Source organism: Neolamprologus multifasciatus, chromosome 15 (genome assembly GCF_963576455.1).
Source record: "Neolamprologus multifasciatus chromosome 15, fNeoMul1.2, whole genome shotgun sequence".
Lineage (NCBI taxonomy): Eukaryota > Metazoa > Chordata > Actinopteri > Cichliformes > Cichlidae > Neolamprologus > Neolamprologus multifasciatus.
In genome coordinates this window covers 26,761,107-26,780,109 of record NC_140453.1, presented here as the reverse complement: position 1 = coordinate 26,780,109, position 19,003 = coordinate 26,761,107, and the positions used below count along the sequence as shown (strand labels likewise).

General features: G+C 48.4%; 1 protein-coding gene and 1 long non-coding RNA gene across 5 annotated transcripts in view; one reads left to right on the top strand and one right to left on the bottom strand.

Annotated features, from left to right (window-relative positions):
* Positions 1 to 132: 132 nt before the first annotated feature.
* Positions 133 to 13,413, bottom strand: LOC146502268 (inverted formin-2-like). 4 transcript variants are annotated; one of them, XM_085133442.1, is made up of 22 exons: positions 12,896 to 13,411; positions 10,900 to 11,061; positions 10,551 to 10,812; positions 10,223 to 10,338; positions 8,990 to 9,149; positions 8,594 to 8,627; positions 8,365 to 8,506; positions 6,601 to 6,733; positions 5,140 to 5,664; positions 4,941 to 5,071; positions 4,791 to 4,852; positions 4,610 to 4,712; positions 4,383 to 4,468; positions 4,124 to 4,224; positions 3,926 to 3,996; positions 2,512 to 2,619; positions 2,359 to 2,429; positions 2,122 to 2,242; positions 1,823 to 1,987; positions 1,494 to 1,584; positions 995 to 1,117; positions 133 to 922 (listed from the first exon to the last, which is right to left on the bottom strand). In XM_085133442.1, the coding sequence occupies exons 2-22, from the start codon at positions 11,026 to 11,028 to the stop codon at positions 735 to 737; spliced, it is 2,922 nt and encodes a 973-aa protein (XP_084989568.1). In that variant the 5' UTR covers positions 11,029 to 11,061; positions 12,896 to 13,411; the 3' UTR covers positions 133 to 734. The 4 variants fall into 4 exon arrangements, with proteins under 4 accessions (XP_084989568.1, XP_084989567.1, XP_084989569.1 ...); XM_085133441.1 differs by having other exon boundaries at positions 4,383 to 4,712; positions 12,896 to 13,413; XM_085133443.1 differs by having other exon boundaries at positions 4,383 to 4,712; positions 5,140 to 5,277.
* The window catches only part of LOC146502259 (uncharacterized), a 172,723-nt gene continuing 154,053 nt past the window's right edge, over positions 334 to 19,003 (top strand). Inside the window, exons 1-2 of the long non-coding RNA XR_014869469.1 lie at positions 334 to 448; positions 558 to 7,233. This is a non-coding gene — a long non-coding RNA (uncharacterized LOC146502259). The remainder of the gene's footprint in view (positions 449 to 557; positions 7,234 to 19,003) is intronic.

The window sequence follows — 19,003 nt, the reverse complement described above, 5'->3', positions numbered from 1 at the left end:
ACATTTTCTCCACTTGAAGAAATAAACCCGTTGGGCATCTTTCCTGGCCCTCAGACAATTCTGATTGCTAAAGTACCGAACGGGACAGAAAAACAAACAAACAAACAAACATAAAAAACAGGACTCATCAAAGAGCTAGAACAACATTTATTCTAACAGTAAAAGTCTCAGCGAACTTTCCTCAACAATAAGAACAGAAAAATCTAAAACCTGAACACCTGCACGGGAACAATGTGAGGCTTTTAATCTGAAAGGTCTTTTGCAAGAAACCAGGTGAGCAGGCAGGTGGCATTAACCTGGAAAGAGTTTATTTGCTGTGCTTTCTGAGCCCCACCCACATCAGACCACCTGAGCTCAGAGACCAGCAGCGCCTCGACCTGACAGGAAGTGCACACTGAAACCTTGCTGACATCACAAACGGACGCAGTCACTTCGGCGCCACTGAGAGGTGAGTGAGGGTTAGATCAGTCAGTCACAGGAAGCTCCGCCCAGAATCCTTGCTGCTTCCTCGTTCTTTATGATTGTGTTTCCCTTTTAAACACTTTGTTCTCCTGCAGGTCCAGTCCTGTCACTCTACCTGCCGGGCTGGTGTCTAAGGTGTTCGATGCGTTCTGGGGAGCAGAATCTTCCGGGTTAGGATCTTTGCTCCTGTTGACCTGGGTCACATCCTGCTGACTAGCTGCGTGCTGGACTTCCTGCTGCGCCGGTCCGGTGTCCACTTCAGACTCCGGACACTAGACCTCAGCTGCGGGGGGTTCACCGAGGGCCTGGAGCTCTGAGGCAGCTCTGTCTGGCTCTGCTTGCTCCGGTTCTGGTCTGGTTCCAGCAGGTGGATGTGTGGGAGTCCGGACCTCCTCCCAAGGCTTCTCGGGCAAATCTGGCTTGTCTTGGGCCGGTGACATCTGCGTGACCCCGGGGTGACCTGAAAAGGAGAACTTGGGTCAAACGACCAGTGGTGACAAGAAAGTCTGCAGAAGTCCTGCCGGGCTCTCACCTTCGACCCCACCGTCCGGCTCTACCCGTGGCCTTGTCTTCCTCAGCCTGCAGCCCTTCCTCATCTCGGCAAGCAGGTTGTCGACGATGCATCCTTCGTCCCGATTGGCCATGTCCGTTCTAACTGCAGCACAGACACACGTTCCCATGTGAGCTTAGCGCACGTGTCACAAACAACAGGTGAAAGCTGTCACTGCGTCACCTGACAGCCTCACAGGTACAGCAGCATTTAATCTTTACAAACTTTCTTCTCGTCCTAATGCTGTCATATCATTTCCTTTAAATATTCAGCTGCTGATAAACTGTTGCAGAGAAATGTTGCTGATGTCAGCTATTGATTCTCGACCTGTCCGTCACCGGCCCTTCACATGTCTCACCTGTTCTCCACTTGCACTTGACCTGTCCTTCACCTGCCACTCACCTGGAGTGACAGGTGAGGGACACCTGTCTCTCCATTTAAGGAGGGAGGATTTAAGGTGAAATGATGGTGTCTGACTTACTGATCTTTCTGGTGGGGGCTTCTTCTCTCAGTTTCCTCCCTTCCTCCAACTTCTTCCTCCTCTTCTCCTGCTCCCTGTGACCTTCGTTCTCCTGATGGAAGAATAAAAGGAACACATGGTTCAAACTTCAGCAGGCTAACCGGCCCCCCCAGAGAGGGCGGAGCTTAACATTTACAGGGAAACAGGACTAATGTGTGGCAGCTACCACACTTTGTCACGGTTGAAGTCAGAGCCGATAGGCTGGCTGAGACACAGTTTAAATGACACATGCAAACGTGCGGCACGGTATGAGTCCTGCAGACTGAGCCGCACTGCGATTGGCCACTGACCTTGAGGGTTCGACGGAAGAGGTCTCTGAATGTCTTGATGGTGCTGAAGAGCTCTTCGAGGGAGAAGCTGCTGCTGTCCTCACAGAGGTAGGCGGACAGGTGCTTCCTCTGCTCCTCCACAGATGACAGCAGGAGTTGCAGCTGCTCAACAGCCTGCAGGCTCTCCTGGTAACACCACATAAGAACAACAGGTAAGTTCACCTGGAACAGCAGGTCTGTCCCACTAAAACGGTGTCAGTGAGTGTACAGACTGGATTTATCTGCCCATAAAGGTGACAGCCTGATCCTGAGTGACTCACCTGTATGGTGGACAGGTACTGCTCCTTCACGTCGTCAGATGAGGAGGAAACGCTCCTCTCTGAGTTTTTCAGCCGTTTGTTTAGAGTGTTTGTTTCAGACTGAATAGAGTCCAAGCTGAGCCTGCAGGTGGAGTCAGAGGGCAACATTTAACACTGCTGCAGGCGAAACACCTGAGCTACCACGTCACAGACTCCGCCCAGCAGTCTGTACGTGACTTAACTCTTATATGTGTTTACCCAGCAGCCTTTGCACAGATCTCCAGGTCATCGGGCAGGTTGAGCAGGTCGGGGTGATTCTCTTCAGCCTCCTAAGGGTCACAAACAGCAGCAACTGAATTATTATGAGAATACTGCAGTATTCCCCAGTATTCGTAGTATTCCCAGCATTACCTGCAGGATGTGGTGCAGCAGCGTGACTCTCGACTTGTTGGCTTTGGTTTCGGTCAGTTTGAGCAGAGTGCTGATCTTAAAGCCTTCAGCATTTCCCGTGTGAGTTCCCTGATGGACCATACATCACATGACTAAATCAGACTACCAGCCTTTACATTTTATTTCAGCTAAATAACAGACTGGTTTATGATTTGGCAACTAAATGAACTGTCTTTTGGTAGATTTGTGCTGAGCTAATAGTTGGTGCTGAGTCACACCTGCCTGAATCTGCAAACAAACAAAAACAAAACAAACAAACAAACAAACAAACCACTCCTCAGATGAACTGTTAGTGCAATCAACCTCACAGCTGTGATATTACTGGTTAGATAACTTCATAAAAACTTAATCAGAGGCTCCAGTTAGCTGAGGTGAAGTCCAGCAGTTGCTAGCAGCCAACTCCACAGCAGAGACACGGACATGACTTATTTTTCTTGCACGAAAGGACAAGCATCATGGTGCAGTGGAACCAGCATCCAGGACATAAACAGCTGCATTATACTGCTAACATCTGCACAGACAGCATGTTAATGCTAAGCTAGCCAAGAACTTAAGGCCCTTTCGCATAGGATGCGGCACACTGACCGCTAGCTTGTTCTCCACCTGTCTCGCTTAGCGTAAAGGACCCAAACTCTGTGTTGTGCTGGCCGATGCGCTCTGCTTGGAAGTCTTTTTTTTTGTTGCCACTCTACGAGTCTGTATTAAACCTATATCTCTCTGACTTTGTCCTTCACAAGAGTTTGTGTTGAATTATGTTCAAAGTTTTAATAAAAAGAAAATATCGCTCATTCATATAGATGAAAGCTTTCAACTATCCAGACTAGTGAAGAGTGTGTCGTCCCCAGAGCTGTTAAGAGGCTCTGGAGGTCCCCATACATGCACATAAACCTGTGTGAAAAAGTTCACAGAACTCTGATACGCACTGATACGAATGTTTTCCTTCATCGTGTGATGGAATTTAGTGCAGTGGTAGTCTTCGATTCTATTGGTCGTGTGACACAGCGCACATGCCGAGTACTCCTCACTGACGTGCTGCACTGTACTTGGCGCAGCGGGAAATTATTACTGTGCGGCGCAGCAGTGGGAACAAATGTGCTTCAGAGCGCTGCACGTGTAAATGTAGTCTCAGGTCTACACTGGTCACTGATGATCATGTAACGTTGCTTCAGGTTGGCCGGGCATATGACAGACTGCAAAGCAACAAGTGATGTGTAATAGATTACTTTTTCTGAGTAACGACCCCAACACTGGTCAGAGTTTGTGTTTGAGTTTGTTTGTGCGGTTTGAGTCTTTGGGAAGACAACTGCTTTAGGACCGTCACTGAGCATGCCACACAAAGTAATCAGATTACAAGGAGGAAAAAAAAGATTCTCACATAGTTGAGAAAGTTTCCGACACTCAGGATTAGTTTACAGAAGACTGGCAGCCGAGCGCTCTCCTTCACACCTGCACACAAAACAACACACACAAACAGAAACAAGAATACCACCACAGCAGATTAGCAGCCAAACGTGCATGTGCAGCCAGTGTGTTTGTTGTGTAGCTGCTGTGCGTTTGTCATGTGTATACACACTCTGGCAGGCGCGGTCCAGCAGCTCAGCTCTGGGCCTCATAGTCTCCAACACAGAGCTGCTTTCCTCACACAGCAACATACACTCAATCCTCAGAGAGTAACTGCAACACACACACACACACACACACACACACACACACACACACACACACACACACACACACACACACACACACACACTGCGAGTGAGTGGACCTGTGGTGAGCTGTGCTTATTTATCTGTGCTTGATGTGTGCTGCAGCTGGCGCTGTCCTCACACCTGGGCAGATCAATGAGCTGCAGGTAAAACTGATCTGCTGATGCCAACTTGTCCCGCTCTGCCAGATGAGACTTCAGGTTCCCTACCTGAGGAGGGAAAGATGAGATACAGGTCAAGTACAGCTGAAGGACAACTGGAGCACAGGTGAGGGGCAGGTGAGAGGCTGGTGAAGGAAAGGTGAGAGACAGGTGGAGAACAGGTGAAGCGCAGGTGACCTCTGCTCTGACCTCATGTTTCTCTGGGAGGAGTTTGATGAACTGTTTCAGGGCCTCGACATCAAACTTTGATCGGTCTCCTCTTTGGATGAGATCCACAAAGTCCTCGTGGGAACTGCAGGTGAGACAGGGATGGTGATGTCACAGCACAGGTGTTTTTATTGGCTGCAAGACTCAGAAAAAGAACAGTCACCATTTGAAGTGCTTGAGGAAGATGTTGAGGTTAAGGCTCTTCTTGGCGTCGATGAAGGACACCTGTGGACAGAATTGAACATGTGGATGTGAAAAAGGTAAAACCTGGAACGCCACACCTGTAAGGTGAAGACAGAGAAAGCTGCGGCACCTCTTTGGGTTCCGTCTTTGACTTGGTTCTGGTCTTGGTCTCAGTCGGAGGGAGACTGAAGAGCTGCTCGATGCTGCAGTAATCTGGCTCCATGGAGTCCAAAGATGTCGACGTCCACAGAGACTCGTGGCCTGTGGACACAGAGTGACGTCAGCTTGGATGAATCCTGCACCTGACCTGGGCCAACACCAGGCCTTACCTGACACCAGTCTGGATGGAAGTTTCTGCCAGTTCAGCTTCTTCATCCGCAGTGTTGGGAAGGGGGTGTGGCTTGAATTAGGAGCGGAGCTGCTATATAACCTGCCCAGACTTTGAACTGTCTCAGCTCTGATGTCACCTGGAGGAGACGGGGGGAGTGGAGGTCCAGCACCAGGTAAGGGTGGGGGTGCAGGGGGAGGAGCCATAGCACCAGTTAAGGGTGGGGGTGGAGGGAGAGGAGCCAAAGCACCAGGAAAGGGTGTGGGCGGCAGTGGAGGGGGTGGAAGGGGAAGAGTCATAGCACCGGGTAAGGGAGGAGGTAGAGGGGGGGCATAGGAAGTGGGAAGAGCCGGAGGCAGTGCTGCTGCAGTGGGGGCTGTCGGAGCATCTTTGGTGAGTGCCTCTGATTGGCTGGGAGGTCTGTCTGGTAGTCTAGTCTGGACCGCCCTGTCGATGGTAAGATTGGCTGAGTAAGTCTTTCGGGGGAGGAGCTTCTCCAGCAGGTGATCTGCAGAGTCTAACTCAGCTGCGATCAAGAAAAACAGAGGTGAATTCACCTTTGCCTGATCCTGTGAAATGCCCTCAGCTTTGATAATAATAATAATAATACATTTTATTTGAAAGAGGCTTTCAAAACACTCAAGGTCGCTGTACACAGTAGAATAAAAGCAACATAAAAGCATAAGACATAACCTTTCCACTCTCCTATTTTATTTGTTTATGTGGGATAAGCTATTTTGTACAAGTGGGTTTTGAGTTTGGACTTAAAGAGAGAGAAGGAAGAGATGTTTCTTAAGTCAGGAGGTAGGGAATTCCATAGTCGTGGAGCAGAGCAACTGAAAGCCCTGCTCCCCATGGTTGCAAGACGGTGGGAGGGGACAGAGAGTGAAAGGGAAGAAGAAGATCTGAGACAACGAGATGGGGCGGTGATCTTAACCAGGTCAGAGAGATATGGAGGAGAGAGATGATGAATAGCCTCAAATGTGTACAAGAGTATTTTGAAGTTGATGCGATATTTGACCGGGAGCCAATGAAGCTGCTGCAGGACAGGAGTGATGTGGTGGACAGAAAGGGTCCTGATGATGATACGGGCAGCAGAGTTCTGGACGCGTTGGAGCTTGTGGGTGGATTTTTGAGTAAGACCAAAAAGAAGTGAATTACAATAATCAATCCGGGAAGTAACAAGGCTATGGACAAGAATGGCAGTGGCATGTGGGGTGAGAAAAGGACGGAGACGATTAATGTTGCGCAATTGAAAATATGCAGACCGAGTAATATTATAAATGTGTGATCATACTCTGCCCGCTGTCATTTATACAAACTGACATAAAACAGGGCCTGCATCTGAACCTTAAGGGACTCTTTACAGGGGTCATTGTTTATATAGAGAGGACACTTCTACAAAGAGGCGGAATCAGAGCTGGACCCAGTGATCTGCTGTTGGATGTACCCTCATACTTACCATCCTGAGCCAGCAGGGTGGCTCGATCCATCAGCAGCTCCAGAGCACACCAGACCTCAGCTCTGTCCGGACCCACCAGCAACAAGGCCTGAAGGATGGACAGCAGCTGCACGGAGGATGGATGGCTGGACACCTGAACGCAAAGAGGGTCAGGACAGGTTATTTTGGCTACGTTCACACTGCAGGTCTTAATGCTCAATTCAAATTTTTTGATCAAATCCGATTTTTTTGTCTGCTTGTTCACACTACAAATAAAATGCGACAGCAAACACGCTCTAGTGTGAACCCTCGAAGCGGCCCGCATGCGCAAAATAAGACGTCACACACAATGCTCTCTGTTTAGACCCAGAGCAATCAATATTGTTTGACTGATGGCCCTTAATATAACGACTTTGGACTTTACGTTTCCCAATTTTTGCTTTAAGTTATTTTGTTATTTACATAATAATGTAAATAACTTAATAATTATCCTTATTGCTGTTTTAGAGGGGAGCGGTGCTTCAAAGAATAGTTGCAGATTTCTGTCAAAATCGGCAGATTATACAGTACAAATAAAATGTTCACGTTGTCTTCCCAACAGTTTCACTAACATCTACACTGGATGGCCAGGAAGCGTTCGCGATGTCTTCTCGGGTGCTTCTCCGGCACTGATAATTGGCGTCTGTCTTGTGTCAGTGACGTACAAGACGGATTTAATGCGACGTGACCATTCAAACAGCAGTCGCATTGTAAAACATTGGATATGTATTGGATTCAGTACCACATACGAAAGTGACCCAGATCGGATTTGAAAATATTGGATTTGTTCCGTTCACACTGTCATACCATGATCGGATATGGGTCGCATAGGGTCAAAAAAAAAAAATCGGATTTGATGCACTGTTGCCTGCAGTGTGAACGTAGCGTCTGTCTCCTTACATTTCTATCATTGAAAAGAGAACTACCAGCAGTGTCACTTTCACAGATGCTGTGCCAATTGCTCTGAAGGTGGCAGTGTTGGGTTCTGTAGTTTAAACCAGTGTTTCCCAATCTTTCTAAGCCACGGTACATATTTCACGTTAGAAAAATAACACAACATACCACCAAACAAAAATGTCACAAAAAGCATATTGATAATTTTTTCCCCGCGCACCAGGTATAGCAGAATTGGTTCAGTTTGTTAAGATGTATCTGTCCCACTGCGCAAGTGTTCAGTGAAGGGGGGCATGGCTATGCGCAGGCGGGAAGGGGAAGTAGGAGTTTTTTGGAGTGTCAGTTTTTTTTTGTGTGGAGGAACGAAAGAAGGCAACCATTAAAGTTGGAGTTAACATACCAGTTGTGTGATTATTGGACTAACAAGTTTGTCCCCAATCTACCCTTTTTTTGCTTTCTTCTGACCACTACTCATGCTAGGGCCTTCGTCTGGGTCGGAATTTTCTCAAGGGCCCAGGTCAGACTCACTATTTTTCTTTTCAAATATTTATTTATTGCTATTACATGCTGCGTCGTCTCACTCACAGCATGACTATTATCTAATTTCTTCTTCATCTTCTTCTGTTTTACTGGCAGTCGGCAACCAATTTAATTAGAGCAGGTAGTTGTACTCCCCTCTAGTGGAAGATAATGTAATTGTTCTGCCCATTACTCAAACCGATCACTTAGAGTACCAATTGGGTGGAATAAGATAATCTTCCACGGCACACCTTTGTGCTGTGGCACAGTGGTTGGGAAACATTGGTTTAAACGTTCCAGCTTGAGTCGCATCACTCTTTAAACTGTGGTTACCATGGTGTAGAGCATTGTGAAGACCTGCTGGTGGCTGCTCATATCAATCCCTCCATACAGCCTCTCCATCTCCTCCATGTCCTCCGACAGAGAGTCTTCAAACACGTCACACTGGATGTTCAGGTCCTTGTCCTGCGTCTCCCTGCACACACAAACAGGAAACTGGTTGGAAACATGATTGATTATTGATTAATAAGTGATGTAAGCAAAGTGAGAATGAAGCCAGTACCTGAGCCTGGGGAGCATGTCCAGCAGCTGCAGACCTAAAAATCACAGACACATATATCACTTCTTATTTTGGTCAAGCAGCAGGACACACTCACACCATGACGACCTCTGAGGGTCTGACACTCGAGCCCTCAGCGAGATCTGACTCCAGGAAAGCCTCCGTACAGGGATGTGATGTCACACTGTGACAGATATCAAGCTCCTCCTACACATAACTCTGATAACAGTTTAATTCAACTTTATTTATACATCGCCAAATCACAACAACAGTCACATCAAGGTCTTTCTGTTGTGAGGTAAAGACCCTACAACATGATGAAAGCAGTGATGTCAGCAATGACATGATGATGATGATGTCAGGAGTGATGTCAGAGTGGTGATAAACAGTTCGTTTTACCAATGAACTCCTGCCGTACCCGGTGCCTCCTCCTCAGCTCCTCCTCCTGCAGCACGAGGACGTTGACCACACTTAGCAGCGTCACCATGTAGGGGATGTTGTCGGTGGCGTGAAGCTCGTTCATGATCACGCTGAAGCGATACTGCTGCTTCTTCAGGCTCTGAATACAGACGCAGGAAGTGACAGGTCAGAGGACGGACACGGTTCGTTTACACCTTCATTAAACACAACTTCCTGCTTCAGTCTGACTGAAGTGTGATGATTAAACACTCCTAATAGCCGTGTGTGTACATGTTATGTTTAGACATCTTTGTGAGGACAGAAAACTGGCATGTCACTATACTTGTGGGGACCAACAGCCCTTATGGGGACAAAGTGCCCATCCCCACAAGTTTGAAGACGTGATTGTGGTTTTAGTGTCAGGGTTATAGTTAGGTTATGGTTAGGGTTAGGCATTCATTTTTGATAGTTAGGGTAAGCAGCTAGGAAAAGGGTTATGTCAATAGGAAAAGGGTTATGTCAATGAGATGTCCTCACTAAGATAATAAAACGAGTGTGTGCGCACATGTGTGTGCGTGTGGTATCCCATGATTCCATGCTGTAAGTTCAGAGCCTGTGAGAACAGGCTGGGCGGGGACGATAAGATCTGCAGCGTCTGAGGCTCAGCTGTTTGTTGTGGCGTATCTGCAGTCATGCCCTGATGGTACACAGACCACGTCGTCGTTGCTCTCACCTGGCAGTGAGGAGCTGTGGTGGAGCTTTGTGAGCTCTCTGCTGACTTAGGTAATCAGCCAGTGGCTTTCAGTTTGAGCTGTTCTGCTTGTCGTGTTAGCCTTGAAACTAAGTGAAACTGACTCGCACTTCCTTTTGCTAACGTCCTGCCGATAAAGCTTTTCAAACCAACCCAAATCGCCTGCTCATGTCTCCCCATCCAGCTCATGCGACATCTGTTGGTTCGTCCATCAAGCAGGTAAACATGCCCCTCTAAACAAATGAAATCAGCCAAGAGAGCCTCTGAAAGTGACCTGGACCTACAGCAACATTTAACTGTTTATATGACTGAGCGCCAACTGTCCTGACTGCCATCGTGGGGCAGAGTTCAGATTACTTAAACTGATCTCATGAAATCACAAATCACCTCAGAGGAGACCGAGAAGGAAGGGAAAAAGGAAAAAAGGAAGGACAGGAAGGAAATAGGGAGAGAGGAGGAAGTGGACAAGGACATGAGCATACCTTGTAGTTGTCGAGTGCATCAAAGGCGAGGTGGTGTCCCCGAGGGTCGAGGACGGCAAGAGCAGCCAGTAGCTGGAACAGCTGCATCTTCACCATGACATTGGACGTGTTGAGAGCTGAGGGCATATAGGAGGAGGTGGAGTTACCGCTTTCATAAGTAATGACTCAGAGTCGTCATCGTCACCTCACAGGTACACCGGCTACCTGCTTAGCTTAGGCTGGAACAGCCACCTGAGTCTACCTGTTGCTCAGGGTAGCGTGTAAATATGATTTTAAGGTGGTTTTAAGGCAGATCTGCTTCATTCTAACTTTCTGGTCCTCCACCCACCTTGAGCCAGCATCCTGACGTAGCCCTCGTTGTCCAGGATGAAATGCAGCCCTGCGGACGAGTTCATGATGGCCCGGACGCAGCTGACGCAGGTGAGCTGCAGCAGAGCATCGGCGATGCGGGCGCAGCCACGGCCCGACAGACGCTCCAGCGCCTCCAGCAGGAGGTCCAAACCCTGTAGTTCAAGGAACTGCACCATCCATGACCGATTACTCACCTCCAGCCGCCGCTGCAGACCCGAGTAGTTCACCACTGTGGGAACCTGGAGGGGCAGAGTGACCATCAGTCAGAGCTGTGAGACGCCCTCTCCTTCCCCTGCAGGACTCCTGAGGTTCTGCTTCTTTCCTACCTGCAGCAGTCGGATGCAGAGCTCGGGGTCAGCGTTCTCCAGATTGGCCTCCACCTTGCCGTCAGTGACTGTGGCGGGGCCTCTGGTCAACTGGTCCTTTACCGCCCCCCATTTGGTACTGGTTGCCATGATGACAGGCCAAAGGTTTTACCGATGTTTTAGCTGACGAGGGTTAAAACAGATACAGGTAATCAATCACAAACAATCAATGACATCATCATCTTTTTAACGTCCACGACAAGCAGACCTGACACAAGCGATGACATCATGCCCGTGTCAGCCTGCCTCAGGCTCACAGTTTCACATTCATTAACATGTCTCTGAGTCACAAACTGAGCTCCTCCAGTGGACGCCTTTATCTGCTCAGGAGGTCAGAGTCCTTTACTGTGATTGGACTCCATTTGGCTTTAGTTGTGTCATAAATTATTATTTGAATTATATTCCTGACCGACAGCTCGAGTCCACTTCTGATGTGGACCAGTTTTACCTTGGTTTTATTCAGCTCCAAATCAAAGCTCCAAATCACAACAACAGTCACCTTGAGATGCTGTACTGTCTTTGTACTCTCAACAACCATACGTAAGAAGTTTTGTGACAGTGGCAAGGAAAACCTCAATTTTAACAGGAAGAAACCTCCAGCAGAGCCAGGCTCAGACCGGTTTGGGGTGAGGGAAGGAAGACAGGACGAAGGCACTCTGTGGAATGCATGAATAACAAGAAACAGAGAAAAAGAAGAAGAATGCAGTGAATCAGCAGGCTGATGGATCAGCTGATTAACAGACTGATAATAAAGCACATAATTGGCTCCAGTAACAGAAAAATAAACACAAAGCGCTCACAGCTATCGTGGCTGTGATTTGGAAAGTGAATGAATCAGACTGAAGGCTACGTGAATCCTGCACTCAGTGTGTTACAGAGTCTTCATCACTGAAGAAGAGTGACTGCACGTCACAGCGTGGTGGGTGAAATATGTCAGCTATGTGGTATTTCTGGTATTCAGTGCGTGTGCATGTCCTGACAGCTGAGCACGCTTGCCACATTAACTCGCCGCTGTGAGAAAATCTGAACTTTAAACTTGAAAGGTGGAGTAGGTCAGTCACATGGTCAAAGGGTGTTTCCAGACGCCTGGATTCAAATCTCCCCCGGGGCATTTGAATCCTCCCCATCCAGCCAGCCTTCCTGCGTCAGTAAAGCGCCAGAATATTAAACACAACCATGAAACTTTCAGACTCACTGCAACATGGTCCTAATAAAGTGAGCACTGACTGTGTAAACCAGCAGAAACAAAGGCGGGAAATTCACCTGTAAAGGTGTGTGTGGGTGTGTGTGTGAGTGAAGACAGGCTGACTGGGTGGAGAAATTCCTTCTCAGCAGATGAGCTCAGGATAAAGACTCTTCCTCTTTTTGGACAGATGCTTCATCGCTTGGTTAAACTGTGGCCTCCTCCTCACGCCCAGCAGCAAAACTTTAACCACAGAAACGCTCCTCATCAGCAGCAGGTTTCAGTCTTCAGAGAAGGACCAGCAAAAAAACTCAGCACTAGTTGTTCCAGTATCGGGAAAAACTGAGGGATGATCCTTTAAACCTGATGCTCAGGTGTTTGTCATCATTTAACAACTTAAATAGACCTTTCACTGTACACATGCGCATATTTGTCAGTGGTACACCCTCATAGAAGAACAAATGCATTGATCTCAGTGCTGATGGATCAATACAGTGATTGGCTAAGAGCAGACCCGCATGCTCCGATTCAAAGGTTCAAAGGTTTAAACACAGTTGTGGCTAAAAACCGCTGACAGGTCGAGCTGTGCCTGCCAAACCGGACTCCCTTCAAAATTAATCGAATTTAGTATCTGAGCTTCAGTTCACTCGGTGCTGTGGTGGGTTCGGCTCGGCAACACCGGCCGGAGGACGGAGCAGCTTCAGCCGCTCCGCTGCTCCCACAGGTACAGGTGTATTTCACCGGGAACAGAAGAAGCTCATCACACAAACTTACCTGGAATCTGTCAGCAGGTCACTGAAAAGTTTTGGCTCACGAGCTGCTTCGTGTTTCCGTTAAAGAGACAGAGAGGCGGTAAGCTCGTGTCCTTATTGCAGACCCCGATAGGGCAGGAGGTTCCCGCGGTCCCCGCTGAAGCTTCCAGAAACTCGCACAAAGTCTGAAGGACGGCTCGGTGTCTGCGAGATAGTGATGGGTCGTTCGCGAACGAAATGGCTCTTAGAGCCGACTCTTTGAAGTGAACGACGCGAGCCGGCTCCTTATTGGGAGCCGTGAGGGTTTTTTTTTTTTCTTTCTCTCACCCTCTCTCTCGCCCTTTTTTTCCGCTAAACTCCGCATGCGCGGCCTGTACTTTGCGCTGGGCAGAGGGGGGAGGGGCGTTAGTTACACTTGCAGTAGCACAGGAACAGAGCCAGAGAGAAAGAGAGCGAGGGACAACAATGTCACATTAGAAAGGTATAGTAATCATCCACTATTTTCAGTTGCAGATGATAAAGGATTCAGAAATCATGCAGGCACATATGACAGAGAATGTGCATCTTCTTTTTGTTTTAATATTTTAATTTATATTTAATTGTGTTGTGGTTTGCAGTGTTTTGTGTTGTTTCACGTTAAATTTGTTTAAAAGGAAAAAGCTGAAAATTTAAATAGTTAAAAGTTGAAATGTAAATAGTTGTTTTTTTATTATATGATTTATTTATTACATTTTATGTGGAGTGAATAAATAAAGTATATTTATGGTGGCCCTTAGAGACAAAGCACGTAAAACCTCCAAAACACGTAAAAACTCCAAAACACGTACAAACTCCAAAACACGTACAAACTCCTAAGCATGTACAAACTCCAAAACGCGTAAAAACTCAGAATCACGTACAAACTCAGAATCACGTACAAAAGACAACAGAAGTGCTCCAGGATGCTAGGGCGCAGTGTTGAGCTTTTGTTACCTAGTGGCTACACAAGCCAGGAAGTATCAACAACCGGATTTGGTGTGTGGTAGTAACAGGTAAATGAACTTTTTTTTTAAATTATAAAATAAATATGAGTGCTTGTCTATAAATACACAAACCATACACACAGGCTTTCAATTGTGTAATTTAAGTGATCTGGGTAGCTCTGTTTTGGAAGTTCAGTAAACGCTAGAAATGTGTTTTGGAGTTTGTATATGCTTTAGAGTTTGTACGTGCTTTGTCTCTAGGGGCCATATATAAACATATATAAATAAAACCACTTTTTTTACATTAGTAATTCCTTTTCTGCATAATTTTATATTATTGTTAATGATTAAATAATTAAAGCAAAAAAACAACCTGAAGAGCCGGTTCGGAGCCGAAAGAGCCGGGTCTTTTTAGTGAGTCGAGCCGAAAGAGCCGGATCTCTAAAAAGAGCCGGAAATCCCATCACTACTGCGAGAGTCTCCGCGCGAGTCTGTGGGCGGGGTCAGAGGGTCACAGTGCCAGCCGCCGATAGCGGGCGCGTGCACATAACTTCAGTTCTCTTTCATAGCATTCGTTTTGTGTCTCACTATGGGAACGCCTCCTGCGTGACCTCATCAGAAGCTCAAATACCATTACGCCAGCCCTTACAGGCTGGCTAGGTGACGCCCATGTCAGGAGGGGCCAGTGCCTCCCTATATAATAGGTTGACATAGCGTCAGATGTCGTTCAAAAACCTCTTCTCGCTTCTCGCAGAAGCCTGTAGACAACTGTGCTATTGGGTGCTAAAGCTAAACTGTCCACAGATTCGAGTGAACAACTCGGTCGCCGGGCGCTTTGTTCCCAGCTTTTCAGTTGTCCACTAGCATACAAGCAGTAGCAATACTGTTCTGTAGCTAGTGCGGGTGCCAAGTAGCAATACTTTCACCCAGGGAAGTAGCAATACTTTGTTAATAAAGGTACCCCTAGCTTCACCATCAGGTAGCAATACCCTTTGACGCTAGCGGTTTTTACACATTAGGTAGCAATACCTGTAGAAAAGTAGCAACACTTTTCACCCCACGTTAGCGAGGAATAGCAATATTCTCCGCACTCAGTGTCAGTCTCGCTAACGTGCACAACCCTCTAGCTAACCATGGCTGAGATGCCCGATGATTTGGCCGCAACGCCAGGGCCGAGCTGGGCAGAGGCAGACCCTCAGCCCATCGCGACCGCTTTCCCGTCGCTGGAGGCACACGGAGATCGTGTGTTTTTCCCCGATGCTGGAGTCACCTGGGGAGGAGAGGCTAACAAGGACGGAGATGAGTCTGCTGACTCGGAGCTCCTGCTGTCTGACGACGGCGAGGAGGAAGATTTCACCTCCTTGGCTAGCATCAGCTGGGCTGCAAAGCCCTCAACTACCGGCGAGGTTGAAAGACCGACACCGCTGTCTCCCCTGGATCTCGACATGCAGGACATGTGCAAGCGCGCAGCCGCTAGGCTCAACATCCCGTGGCCCACCATACAAACAGAGGTTGTAAAGTCTCGTTTTGACGGTAAGAAATTGCCGAAGGCGAAAAAGACGGGGAAGCATGTGTTGCCTGTTTTCCCTGAGCTACTCGATGAGATAGCGGTGACGTGGAAAGCAAAACCTTACAGCGAGAAACACCCCATCGTGGGGAGCTCTCTGCTGGATTGTGAGGGGATGGAGTCTATCGGCCTCCGCCAGATGCCACAAGTGGAGCCGTTGGTGGCGAGCCATCTTCACCTGAAGACGTCTCTGTCCACATCGGCTCCATCGGGGCATTGGGGTGGCTGTAGCTCAGGTGGTAGAGCAGGTCATCTACTGATCGGAAGGTTGGTGGTTCGATTCCTGGCTTCCCCTAGTCTGCATGCCAAATATCCTTGGGCAAGATACTAACCCCAAATTGCTCTCCGATGCATCCATCGGAGTATGAATGTGTGTGAATGTTATCTAGAAAGCACCTAGAGAAATGTGCTTGTGCGAATGGGTGTGAATGGGTGAATGCACAAGTTGTGTAAAGCGCTTTGAGTGCTCAGAAGAGTAGAAAAGCGCTATATAAGAACCAGTCCATTTACCATTTACCATCTCTCCCCTCCAAAACAGACCGCTTCCAGTCTAGCCTTACAGACAAGTGCTACAAGGCAGCGGCTCTGTCAGTAAGAGCCCACAACGCCTTTTCTATGCTAATGGCTTACCAAGCTGAGCTAGAAGAGAGCATGACAGCTAACCCAGATACCACAGTGTGGTATCTGGGTGCTGCCCCCAGCAGCACCGCGGAAGAAATCTGCGTTATAACTGACCACGTCCTCCGCCTCCACAAGGTAGCCATACAGGCTACTGGAAGAGCCATGGGCCTCATGGTTCTTCAGGAGCGAGCACGCTGGCTCGGGCTCACCAACCTGACGACCAAGGAAAAAGAGGAACTCCTCGACACCCCTGTCGTCCCTCACGGTCTCTTCGGTGCGGCTGTTACATGCAGAAGAGATGTGAGGAGAAAAAGAGAGATGATGAGGCTCTGAAACTCTGCCTACCGAGGAGGGCCCAGTACGCCACCCCAGCAGCACCGCGCCAGTCATTCGCGCAGGCAGCGTCTCGCCCGGTCCCCGCTTTCAGGATTCCCAAAGTGCCTAAGACGCAGGCAGCCCCCCAGGCTGCCGGGGCCCCTAAGAATCCATGGACTCGGAAGCAGTCTCCCCAGGCCAGACCTCAAGCGGCCCCTCCTCCTCCCCCCGCTGCCGCGATCGTGAGGAGGAAGAAGCGGCCAGCCTGACAGCCTCTCTTCTAGGCGGGAGCGAACCCAGTTTCCCCCCTTCATGGGCCGCCCTGCCGCCTCCCAGCTCCGTTCCAGAGCGAGTTCAACACACAGAGTGCTTAACTCGGGCCGGCGTTCCTGTCACCAAACCCGCCAGAGGGAAAGAGAGCCAAAGTTCGCAGTGTTGTTTCACAGGCACTTCTCTCATGCATTCTGTATTAAAAAAGCCCCGACACGCGCATCGAGGCAGTTTGTCGAGGGCGCTGTCGAGCGTTGCAAAACGCACGAAAAACTCAAACATGCTGAAAAACAGAGCACCGTCTGCCATAACGCAGCCCGTGGAGACTCGCGTTTCCACGGCTGTGATGATGCAGATGAGCCCGTCACCTTGCTCGCCTGTGACAGGGACATCGAAATGGCGTATGTTTCGCACTGCGACCACAAGGGGGCACCAAAACGCCATATTCGGTGGAGTGGCCAGTGAGCGCTCTGTCTCTCCACATGAAGAGCTGGGCCACCTGCACTCAGTCAGCATGGGTGCTGAGGACATTGGAAAAGGGCTACAGGCTGCAATTCAGTGTTGCTCCACCACATTTCAAAGAAATAGTTTACTCTCGTGCTCTGGGCGAGTCAGCCAGTTTTTTCCTGGAGGAAATTTCCACCTTGAGAGACAAAGGAGCTATAAGAGTTGTCCCTCCCGAGGAAATGCACAGCGGATTTTATTCAAGGTATTTCCTTGTGCCAAAGAAAGGGGGGAGGGGGATGAGAGCCATTATGGATCTCCGTGCCCTGAACCGGCATTTGAGGACATTCAAGTTCAGGATGTTGACACACGCCTCGCTGCTACGGTTTGTACGAGCGGGCAACTGGTTCACATCAATCAACCTGAGGGATGCTTATTTCCACATCCCCATATATCCCCCACACCGAAAGTATCTGAGATTTGCTTTCCAGGGGATAGCATACGAGTTTGTAGTCCTGCCTTTTGGTCTCTCACTGAGCCCAAGGGTGTTTGTGAAATGCACCGAGGCAGAAGTGGCCCAACTTAGGAAAAAGGGCATTCGGGTGGCCACATACATCTACGATTGGCTGGTGGCAGCCCCAACCCGCCAGGGAGCGACTTGTCACACAAATGCTCTCATACACCATCTGGAGAGTTTGGGTTTCCAGATAAACGTGGAAAAGAGCACATTGACGCCAACTCAATGCATTACTTTCATAGGGCTCAGCCTAGACTCCCTTCGGGTGAGGGTGAGGGCTTTTCTGTCCCCGGAACTGCTGGCGGTTCACCTGTCGCTAAAACACTTTCTCCCTTGGCTGAGAGGTCACCATGTTTTAGTGAGGTCGGACAATTCCACCGTTGTGGCCTACATCAACAGACAGGGGGGTCTGGGGTCCCACAAGTTACACACACAGGCACGCAGACTGATAGTCTGGAGCAGTGTCCACCTGCTGTCACTGAGAGCAACTCACGTGCCGGGGATCTTGAACTTTGGAGCAGATCTTCTCTCCAGGGGCAACCCGCTGTATGGGGACTGGAAGCTTCACCCAGAGGTGGTGAAGCAGATCTGGCTGCAATTCGGTCAGGCAACCGTGGACGTTTATGCATCCAGGGAGAATGCTCAGTGTCCCCTGTTTTACTTGCTGCACGATCAGAGAGCTCCACTCGGGGTGGATGCTCTAGCTCACGAGTGGCCGAGAACCCTCCTCTATGCTTTTCCCCCAGTGGCCCTCATTTCTCCAACTCTGGCCAGAGTGAGGGAGAGAAGTCACTATATGATTCTGATAGCCCCGCACTGGCCAGGGAAGCACTGGCTGGCGGAGATTTTTCAGCAGCTGTGCGGCCCACCTTGGCCGTTACCACTATGCAGAAACCTCCTGTCTCAGGCACAGGGGGAAATATTCCACCCCCACCCAGAGAGGCTAGCTCTATGGGCTTGGCCCGTGAGTGGTTTAACCTGAACACGGTGGGGCTCCCTCATAGTGTTATCGACACTATTCAGTGTTCTAGAGCAGGGGTGTCAAACTCAAATATACCGTGGGCCAAAATTCAAAACTGGAACAAGGTCGCGGGCTAACATTAATATTTATTGAAAAAAATCTTCCTCCAGATATAACAAGGAACCTTTTCTTACAGACTCAAATAAGTTTTGCTGAAAAACTGAATATGGAATAAGCAACACTTAATACTGAACAATATATAACTTATATAAAAATATATAACTTAATATTGCACACATGCAAAATTGAAATTCCAATTAAATAACATATCACTGGAATGCATTTCTTAAATAAAAATTGTATTTGCAGCCTTCTGAATTAAATTTTAGCAGTAAACTTTTTCCCCAGGCTAATAATAAATGTAAAAATAAAATAACAATAATAAACCACTTAACTAATAAAAATATCATTAA